Source organism: Panthera onca, chromosome A3 (assembly GCF_046562875.1).
Source record: "Panthera onca isolate mPanOnc1 chromosome A3, mPanOnc1 haplotype 2, whole genome shotgun sequence".
In the NCBI taxonomy this organism is placed as follows: Eukaryota; Metazoa; Chordata; class Mammalia; order Carnivora; family Felidae; genus Panthera; species Panthera onca.
This window is the reverse complement of record NC_138341.1, coordinates 117,960,483-117,971,238: the sequence shown is the minus strand read 5'-3', so window position 1 is coordinate 117,971,238 and position 10,756 is coordinate 117,960,483. Positions and strand designations below refer to the sequence as shown.

Genomic DNA, 10,756 nt, shown 5'->3' with positions numbered 1-10,756 from the left:
CCACTGCATGCCAAGCCCATACTTTGAAGGCAAAAGCAGAGGGGCCTTCAGGTATCAACAGGGCTCCTTTGCAGACAGATGGTGCCCACTACTGGAGAAGAAAAAATGCCCACTTTTCCAGGCAATTCTCAGTCCTGTTAGGAAAGAGGCAAAAAGGACTAAAGTAAAAAGGCCTGGAGAAACACCCTGGCCACCTTGTCAACAATACTTCCCAACTAAGTCCTCATGTTATGTACCCCGGGGATCCCACCAGCCCAAAAGTACTAGAACAAACTCTCAATCGGGCCGTTGTTCCTGTTATTCTCTTTATTCCAAAACAGATTAATTACAAATTTCAACTTTTCAAATGCAACATCTGGCTAAGTTAGGAATATTCACAGCCTCTTGATAAGGCACCATGCCAAAGAAACAGGATATTTGGGCTCACAGGTGTGCACTCTGTGTCGGGGAAATAGAAAAACAACAAGCAAACGTATAACCACAATTCTGACTTTTTTTTTGTTTAAATAAAGTTTCTTCATTCCTCTACAAACTGTGAATTGTTCTTGACTCCTTTCCTTGATATTCATCTCAGCTTGCAAAATTTCCTTCCTTCTTCTGGCACTAATGTGCTGTTCTGAAAGAAAATGGAGACAAACACCAAATTACGGAAGGTTTCAGTTCGCTGTTACAGTTCCTAACTGGTGACAACAGAGAGACCAAGGTTCTCTGCCGTTTTAAGATCCTATTTATATAGGAATAATCATTAACCTATTAATTGTATTTATTTATCCCCCACCTCATTTCACAAGAGATTGTGAGACCACTAGTTCCAGCAAAAGCTGATGATAGCGTAAATACGAACAACAGCGCAAACCTGACGACTAGGAAAGAAAGTGGCATGTGGAGCTCTGACATGAGGTAATTCCAGGCACACCTCTCACAGTGCAAGGCCAGAAAGACAGTGTACATTTCAACTAGGGGAAGAAAAAAGAAAGCCTAAACAATGTCCATCTTCAATTTCCCACGCTCCGGGTCCGCCAACCAGCACGGGCCCTCACGTAGCTTGGACGATGACATTCCGGCCACTCAGGACAGAAACCCGCACCATACTCCTGCCATGCAGGTCTCCAGTCATGTTCTTGCCAATGGTCAGCCTCAGTGTCTAAACCTAAGAACGATTCTCAAAAATGGAACTCAGCTCACAGAAAAACTCTAAGAGGAGACAAAAACCTCTCTATCTCTTATTCCTTCTTTCCCCATGGCTGCCCTACCCTCGACTCTACGAACTGAGGGGAAACATGAGAACGGAAATGACAATCTAGACAGCTGCTGTGCAAGTAGGAGGGTGAAGCAGCAAACAGGTGTTTCGGGCAGCTCCAGCAGGCAGAGGCACCGCGCCGACACGCACGCCGTCCTTAGCGGGCAGTTCTACCCAGTGGTGAGGGCTGACGCGGTGGCGATGCAGTCTTGCAGAATGGTAGGCTCCTAACCGATTAAACCACAGTTCCAGGGGACACACACACAGGCACAGAACTAATCCTGAAGGCTGAAGTGAGTGCCCCTAATCCCCTGCCAACATGCAGAGGTTCCCAGGTGCACTAAAACGTGTGTGCTCCGGAACGACCATGAGGAGAGGAGAGTGTGAGTATGAAACAGGAGGAGCTGAAAGGGCAGCGGCCCACCAGCCTCCGTCTTGGCTAAGAAGGTACAGCCTCTATTGTGCCTCATCAAATCGATGTCTGTCCTCAGATCAAAAGCACTTAGCTACCACAGACTTTCCTTTAAAATACTAGGCCCCGACCTCTGAAGTCCCAAACGTCCTCTCTCTCAAGCAGTGTGATTTGGGGGCAGCAGCAGCATGAGGGTAGACTATCTAAATAGCAAGAAAAAAAAAAATCAATCCAGAGTTATTTTGAAGAATTAAAGAGCTCAATATTTAGCAGAAAGGACTAGTTCTGAAAGTAAAATCTCAGAACAACTCTAATGCAGGACAAAATCAACTGGGTATGTCAGGGAATGGGGGAGGAGACAAGGGACTGACTACACAGGGGAACTTTCTGGAGTGTAGAAATAGTCTATACCTTGACTGAGGTGGTATTTACACGACTGTGTAATTTGTCAATATTCAGATTGTACTCAAAAAGGGCAACTTTTACTGGATATAAATTGTACCTCAATTAAACCCAAAAAAACAAAACCAGGACAAACGCAGTCTTTGTGTTGAGGATTAGATGTGCCAGCTTATGCTCACACATCAGTGAAAAGGCTCTACATTCCATGCTTTTGTTGATCTCCCTGATCTGCAGAGGATTAAAAATTAGATGGCTCTGCTGCCTTGGCAGGGAAGCCATTTCCAAGCCAAGGGATCAGGGAACATGACTTGAAAATTCAAATACTTTCCTTCTCTATATGTTGGCCTAGTACAGGTGTCAGCAAATGATGCCCCATGGGCCAAATCCAGCCCACCACCTGTTTTTGTAAATAAAGTTTTATTGGAACACAGCCATGCTCATTTGTTTAGTCTACGGCTGCTTTCACATTACAGTGACAGAGTTGAGTAGCTGTGACGGAGGCCATATGGTCTGCAAAGCCTAAAATACTATCTTTCTAGAGAACTTTTCCTGATCCCAGTCTAGAGGAACTGATCAATGAAGCGCATACTCTCTCCCCTTCCCTCCCTTCACCTTGCTTTCACCTCCATCCTCATCCTAGGATTAACACCTAGGAAAATGGGTGATATTTCACTTGACATTTTAGTCACACAGGGATCAGCCCTGAACTACACCCTGAGTTCTAGAAACCGGGGTTCTGATGCTGGCTTTGAGCTATGGCCATTAGTCCTTCGTAACAGAGAATCTCACCAAACCACACTGTTTGGCCCAACCAAAGATCAGTGTTACAAAAAGGCCTAGAAACAGTGACAAGGTGTGCCAGGATTTGCCATGGGACCATCATTTAATGAATTGAGATGTTCTGAACGGGGTCCCCTTTCAAGAAGTCCAAGGTTGCATCTGTCTTATCCTCAACTCTGCTTTCCTCATCGAGAAAGGGGCTGCTGTCTATCAAGTACCCCATGGGCATAAGGGAGGATGGAGTCTAATGCAGCCAAAGCCAGGTCAAATTACCCTATCAGTTGGGCTCACTCAGGGAGTTTTGGTTTTTTGCCCTGGTCCAGTAAGTTCAAAAATGGCCCCAGAATTCAGCTTTGGCTTGGGGAAGTTGGGGAGGAACGAGTGGGCTGAACATCAGATAAAAAACTGACATGCATGAGGTGGGCAAGATGGGAAAGGGGCCCTGCTTCTGGGATGAGTCCACCCTTCATCTTTACCGTAGTGTCCTATATTTTGCCAATCTACTGCTCTGCTCTGCAGCGATCCTGCCAAAGGAAAGAGGGTTTGAGAATCAAGAAAGGACAGTGGGAAGAGAAATAAGCTTGAGAAAAGAAATGGCAAACACCCAACCAGAGCTTCCATTAGGGTCCGTGATTCCCCCAGTGGCAGTTTGTTCTAGGACTCACAGCAGAACTTGCTGTATGAGGGTGCGTGCATGTCCGTGTGCACACATGCTGGAGAGGGAATGAGGACCATGGTCTCTCTCCCCAGAAAATGTACACAATTTTAGGATTCCAGATTAGGAACCCCTGCTAAACAGGATCTAAATCAAATGGTTTCCAGTCCACTACTCCCCTGATTTGTACATCTTGTGTGGGCAACTTCTAGAAAAGAGAGAACTCAACAGAGCACAGCCTTTTGGCTCCCTGGGGCCTGGACTGGCTGCTGCAAGGGAACAGGGCTCTGCTTAGAAAAAACAGCTGAGTCCCTGGCTCTTTCTCAGATGCGATGCATAGCTGCCAAGTTAAGGCTCCTGGAAGGGCAGAGAAATGAACCAGCTGCCACTGCCGGTGCTAAGGGAAGCTCTGGTGGAACGTGGATCACTACAGGGAAGTGAGGGAGCACCTCGGGGCCAGGTCTCCACGAGGCGAGGCACTCAGCGCACAATGGAGACTCAGGCAGGGATGAGACAGGTGGCTCTCCCGCCTACTAATGGTCTCTGAGAAAGCCTCTCTGATCTGCCCAACTTAATTGGCAGCCATGTTGGAGGGCACACTATTGAGTTACATTCTTACAGCAAAAGTCCTGGAGAGGAGAAAGCAGGGCACATCTGAAAATGTTAACTTCCAAAGGTGAAAGCAATTCTGACCTTTTCTTACCGACCTTTCCGTGGCTCAAATCACCCAAGTTCTAATAAAGTCAAATCAATGAGAAACACCTATGTGACATTTAAATTTGCTTCTAATCCAGGTTCGAAAATCAAGCTGCCGGCAAGCTGCTGCCGTGCTGAGATCTGACCGTTTGTGTGAACCTAAGGTTGTCTGGTTCTCAGGGACGTGGTACAGGCTACCGAGCAGGGCTCCCTGTTAGGGGCTTCTTAAAACCTGTGGCAGTTGGGGGTGGGGGTGGGGGTGGGATGGGATGGGAAGAGCGTGGACCTCACACTTAGGAGGAAACGCTCCGAAAGTCTGCCAGGGGTTATAGAGGATTAGCTCTGGGGCATGGGAGGAGGACAGAATAGGATTCCCTGTGGCGAGTAGAGAACATTTTTATACAGCCAGCACATTAACAACGATCTTCTGCCGCACATGTTCTAATCCATTTTAATCTTCATAAAGCAATTATTTTCTTCTCTTGTTCTAATGTGTCAGGGCATAAATCACTGTGGTTTTAATACATTTAAAACTGATCACCAAGGCCCCTTTCGGACTTAAAAGGCTGGATTAAGGTGTCACACTTGCCCCTAAGGATACGAATCGTTCTGCCACATACCCTTGTTCAAAGAGCTGGGTGAGCAGAGCTGACAAAAATATTTCTAATCCCACTCTGAGTCCCTGGCCCATCCCCAGCCTTACCTCTTGATTGCCTGCTGGGCCAGCATCCGATTGCCAGCCAGGAACGTCACACTGCCCAAGATGGCCAGGTACTTCAGGGTCTGGAACATGTTGAGCTGAGTCCAGTAGACATACATGAGCCCCAGCATGGCTACAGGAACAGATGTCATGACAGCCAATTAAACTGCTGGACTCTGAAGAGGTCTCTATTTCCAGACCAGCTCATTTTATTCCTTTTATCTGGTGCCAGAAAATTAACTCAATATACTTACCTTGGCTACCAAGAAATTCAGAGGTAAAAATCAGATGTCAGCTACCTTAACTATCCGGTTCCATGTTCCAACTCACATCTATTTCCTTTAATGGAGGTTTTTTATTTTTGTTGGGTTTTTTTTAAAGCATTACTATGATACTATATTTGGCATTCATTTTATTTTTTAAATTCTGAATGAAAGCATGCAGGGTTAAATAAATGAATAATTTCCTTTCTATTAAAAAAAGATTATTAAGGGGATTTTGCCAGTGTGAGTAGGAAGGAAGCAGGAAAGCACTGAGGAAGAAGGTTTAATGAAAAGGGCTCAGGCCTGGGCACTGGGAGCCCTGGGTTCTGGTCCAGGCTCTTCCTTGCCTAGCCGCTTCCATTTCTCTGAGCCTACATTCTCTCACTTGTTGAACAGGGAGGATCGTAACTCCTGCCCTGGGCACCCACATCACAGCTGTGATGAAAATCAAATGAGGGGGGCGCCTGGGTGGCGCAGTCGGTTGAGCGTCCGACTTCAGCCAGGTCACGATCTCGCGGTCCGTGAGTTCGAGCCCCGCGTCAGGCTCTGGGCTGATGGCTCGGAGCCTGGAGCCTGTTTCCGATTCTGTGTCTCCCTCTCTCTCTGCCCCTCCCCGGTTCATGCTCTGTCTCTCTCTGTCCCAAAAATAAATAAAAAAAAAGTTGGAAAAAAAAAAAAAAAAAAAAAAAAAAAAAAAAAGAAAATCAAATGAGGGAATGTGCACAAAAAACACTCTGGCGAGAAAAGTCATGGCTCTAAACAAATTTACATTCAGGTTCTAGTCTCAGCTTCACTCAGGAGGGCTATCATCAAACCCAGTAACTAGGCTGGTGAGAAAGGTCATCCTGTCAATTTTGCCCAGAAAGATGACGGATGAACTACGGCAGGGGTTCTTAACTGTTTCTGAGGTCACGGACCACTGTGAGAATCTGATCAAAGTTACAAACTCCCTCTTTCCTCCCTCTTTTCCTGAGAAAAACACAGACACACATTTGCCTAGAATTTTAACTGATTCATCTGTGGACCGCTACAGAATCACACACTATGGATGCACAGAGGGTGACTCCCTAAAGCGTCAACGAAATCAGAGAATACTGAAATCTCAGTGAAATGCAAGGCGCCACAGATCCAACAGGGTCAAACGTCTCAAACGCTTAGCTGGTTTGTGAATTTACCATCTTGTTATGTTTAGGTCCTAAGTTCTCAAGAGAATAACACGGGACAGTGTGGCCAACTATGGAAGAAACTGTTTTCTATTACTGTCCAGACCCAGCCGCCAACAAACGTGAAGATCGATATGGTGGGGAAAGATAACCTTTGGAAACTGCATTAATGCTCTTCATCCAGGAAGATGGCTCAGTGTAAAGCTACGGCAAGTGACTAATCTCTGGAAATGAACAGGGCTATTAAGTATGGGTAAATGGCCAGCCAACAGCAGCCTAGCACAATGAAACCCAATATAATGACAGCTGTTCTACGCTGATGGACCAAACAGGTTTATCATCATATTAACTGTCCTAAAAGGCCAGGAGGAAGAGGGAAATGTTATGCTATTAAGTCATTATAGCTAATAGGTTGTGGGTCTACTTAACAGGGCTTTTGCATGGGCAGGCAAAATGTCAGAGGAGGCTAAATGGAATTAGCAGCCTAGAGTGCTTACCAGCATGTCCCAGGTGAAAGATGATCGTGCTTGGAGCAAAAGTGAAGTTGGAGACATTGGCACCAATCCGGATCCACTGAACGATGGGGAGAGATAAATTAAAAAGACATTAGAACTTGAAAGGGAAGGCAACACATGCTACGTCAATGCTAATCCAATGAACAGCCCCAAGGGCTTAAAAGTTCATGTATACTTGAAGGACAGGAAATTTTTCCAAGTGACAGCCATCCTATTAGAAGTCCTCAGGAAAAAAATTGTTCCCTTTTCTCTTTAGCAAGGCATTCCTACACCTGCTCTCAAATGTGCTCGAGTAACTCAAACCTGAACATCCTTTTTAATGACTGCAAACTCTTCTATTTTAAAGCAGGTGAAACCACAAAGCTGAAAGGTCACAGACCGCATTTATGATGAAGTAACTGGCACTCAGGCTAATTCCTCTAAGTACTGGTAAGATAAGACCCTTGGCAGCTGGTAGGGTGCACGATCCTGCTGTGGGTTCCATGCCTTTTGAAATTCTGATCACTCATGAGAACAGGTGCCCATACCCTCAGTCTGGTTTCTGAAAGATTGTGCCATGCCTTCCAGATTTAGACTGACCAATAATTCCTTTACTAAAATCAATGAATAAATTAGAAACACAGGCAGCTAACTTTCCAGAAGTAAGATCTAATGAGTTTTCCATACAGTTATCAAAATTCTCTGAACTTCGAGGATATGCTTCTTATATTTATAATTTGTAAAGAGAGACCAAAAGAAAATTATTAAAAAAAAATTCAAACAGTACACTGAAGTATAAAAATTTCCTTCCTTTATACTCCCTAAAAGGTCCTCTCCTTAGAGGTGACCAACACTAACAGATAATGCCTTTTCAAGGTTTTTACAAAGAGGACCATACTAAACATACTCTTCTACCCCTGGCCTTCTTCACCCAGTACGACATCTTGGCAGTCTTGTCAATACCAGCATATAAATCTATACATTCTTTTAATAAAGTGCATATTATTCCATCATATGGATGTACCATAATTTATTTAACACTTGCTTTTATGAGGATTTTGGGTTGTTTATGGTTTTAGGTTCACTGAAATGCACAGCCTCTGTTCTCTGTTATCTTTTTAAAAAAAAATTTTTATTTATTTATTTATTTATTTACTTGTTTATTGAGAGAGAGAGAGAAACAGCAGGGGGGAGAGAGAGAATCCCAAGCGGGCTCCGAGCTATCAGCGCAGAGCCCGACACACAATGCACAGTTCGATATCATGAACTGTGTTATCATGACTTGAGCTGAAATCAAGAGTCAGACGCTAAACCGACTGAGCCACCCAGGTGTCCCTCTGTACTCTCTTTTTATATAGCTATCAGCATTGGGCCTTGCCTTCTTCACACTTGACCTCATCTGAACACTCCTGCAGAGTATCCCAGTCCATACACTTTTATCATTTTTCAGTGGCTATGAGGTACTTTCTCATGCCTCTCGTTTATGGATCAGTTGGCTGTTCCCCACAGTGGGGAATTTCAGTTATTCTAAAATTTTTTGACCATCGGTTCAGGTCACAGCTGCTGGACCCCTTCAGAGCTGTGCGGAGGCCAGAGCACAAAGCCTCCTTTAGAACAGCTACATCTGCTGAGTCTGGCGCCAGACACACGCTGCCCATGCTAATTACAGCTACTCACCAGAGCAAAGAGCAGGAGCAAGGGCGAGAGGATCAGGGCTGTGAACGTATTGGACACCACGGTGGGGGGCCTCTTCTCAGGCTCTCGGAACAGGTGCTGCCAAAAGAGGACACACCAAGAGTATTTAAGAATGTGCCCTTCCCCGCAGGGGCTGCCATGTACACCAGGAACCAAAATGCCAATGACAGTCAAGAAGAAGAAATGCTTCCCAGAGGCTAAACCCTCCTGGAAGTGAGAGGACACTGGGCTTCTGCCTCTTCTCAATGCTGGCTTCTAATCCCAGAGGCCTCTTTCCAAAGACACCAGTCCCAGCTCACTACTTGGGCAACCCTCTTTTTCTCGCAAAGACTCACTGCCGTTTAGAGGTTAGAAAATGCAACCCATTCAATGGCATTTTGCTTAGTGTCAGAGAGGGTGTCCAGGTATATGGATGGTTTGGATGACACATCCAAGGCAGGACTCTGGCTTTCATGCTGCTTCTGGGTTCCTAGGGTGGCACTATCATATATTACTGCCCCACTTAAGTTAGCTAACTGGTGGTAACCTCACTCACTGTAAAAGAGCTTCACTACTGATGGTTCCAACCATAACTCACCCCTTCTGCATCCAGCCCATGGCTCTAAGGAAGCCCTAAATGAACCTTCTCTCTTCCTTGTTCTGCCTGATTTCCAGAATTGGAACCAGAAAGCTGGGCAAGCACTGCTCTGGTATTTCTTTGTTTTGCTTTGTTCTGAGAACCTCTGTATGAAGATCTTTGGGAGGCTCATCTAGACAGTGTCACCCAGCAGGGGCAGTGATGGACTAGGGGGTCCAGAAGACTTCTATTTGGGCCCAAGTAGAGGGGCAAGTTGCTTTACCAACTTTTTGCCTCAGTTTCTAACTGGAAAATCGGGGATGGGAGGGCAATGACCATCCTATTAGGTTTGCAAGGTGGCTGTAAAGACCAAATGCAATAGGGCATCTGACTGTGCTTTGTAAGCTCTAACATGTGCAAATTTAACTTTTTTTCAGTCTTTCTTCCAATGCACAGACTCATGTCTGTCTTTCCTTGCCAATGTCCAGCCAACCCAGCTCCAGGATGAGGCAACCCCACCTGGGAGTCCTGTTTCCAAATTTTCCCCTCAGTTCCTCTTTGCTGCCACTACCATTAAGGGATCTCTAACACCGTCTATGGCAGATCAGTCAGCACCCTTCATCCTCACAGTTGTACCTTCTATTTAACTGCATTTTACAATCTTAAACAATGCTGTATCAACATTAAGAGGATTTCAAAGAAGAATCCTACTACTTACACCCTTTGGACCCTTGTCCTTTTTTTAAATAGTGAAACAAGAGTAAGCAGTCTGCTTGGAACATCTCGACATTCATTCAGATGTGGTGTGAATAGTTTCCACATTACCACAGTATGATCATTTCTTAGGACTGCAAAATAGCCCACTGAGTGCGTCCACCTCAGTCTCCTTAACCAATGGCTCAAACTGCTTAACAATTACTATACTTATTTTGTTTATGTTTATTTTGTAAAATGTTTTAGAGACTTCTCAAAGCCTTTCTTCCTTGATCAGTTACTTATTTTGATTCTCACAACAGTCCTGTGCTGCTGAGCTGGGCTGGGCAGAGACTGCTAACTGTGTGCATGGAAGATGAATCCCTGGAGAGAGGACTGCCTGGGGGAGGAAAGCCCTATGCTCCCACCCAGTTGAGTTTTCCACCTATAGGCCCCAATAGCCCTGATTTTTACAGGAGCAGAGAGGAAGAATGCCAAACCCATCAGTCCTGTAGCTGTCAACTGAAGGCTGAACCTCCTGAATGTTTAGGAAAAACAGACTCTGATTTTGTGTCCAACTATCTGCTTTCAGGGAGCTGGTCACTGGGCTCTTTGAGCCTGTTTTTTCAAGTTCTAGGTTGGCACTGATATTTGTCCCGTTTAATTTGCAGTGTGGTGAAGCCAAAACTATAAAATATTGTGTAAACAGGTTAAAGGAGATCCCAGAGCCACAGTTCAGGCATTCACTGCCCTCTCTCATTGTGCCCATTTTACGTTTCTCCTCCATGTTTAATGGGAGAGCCCTTAGGCTCCTTATACCTGAATTTCCTGTTTGGGGGTGAAAAGGTTCTTGGACAGGACAGTCGATGGAGCATCTTCTTCAGGGAACTTGATGACCACATCAGCCTAAAAAAATAAGGGCAGCTTTTAAAGGCACAGGGTAGAGAAGGGGTTGAAACAGGGTAGCATGCCCTAACTCACATGCAGGCCCATAACTGAAAACAGCT

The 10,756-nt window shown here is 45.2% G+C and overlaps 1 protein-coding gene across 2 annotated transcripts in view; it reads right to left on the bottom strand.

Moving 5' to 3' along the window:
• Positions 1-280: 280 nt before the first annotated feature.
• RPN2 (ribophorin II) overlaps positions 281-10,756 on the bottom strand; it is a 60,164-nt gene continuing 49,688 nt past the window's right edge. The window contains exons 13-18 of one of the 2 annotated variants that reach the window (XM_078444087.2): positions 10,569-10,655; positions 8,483-8,578; positions 6,809-6,884; positions 4,889-5,018; positions 3,311-3,358; positions 281-616 (exon numbers count right to left, since the gene is read on the bottom strand). In XM_078444087.2, the coding sequence (XP_078300213.1) occupies positions 604-616; positions 3,311-3,358; positions 4,889-5,018; positions 6,809-6,884; positions 8,483-8,578; positions 10,569-10,655 (450 nt within the window). In that variant the 3' untranslated portion in view covers positions 281-603. The remainder of the gene's footprint in view (positions 617-3,310; positions 3,359-4,888; positions 5,019-6,808; positions 6,885-8,482; positions 8,579-10,568; positions 10,656-10,756) is intronic. The other variant, XM_078444088.2, reaches the window with a different exon arrangement.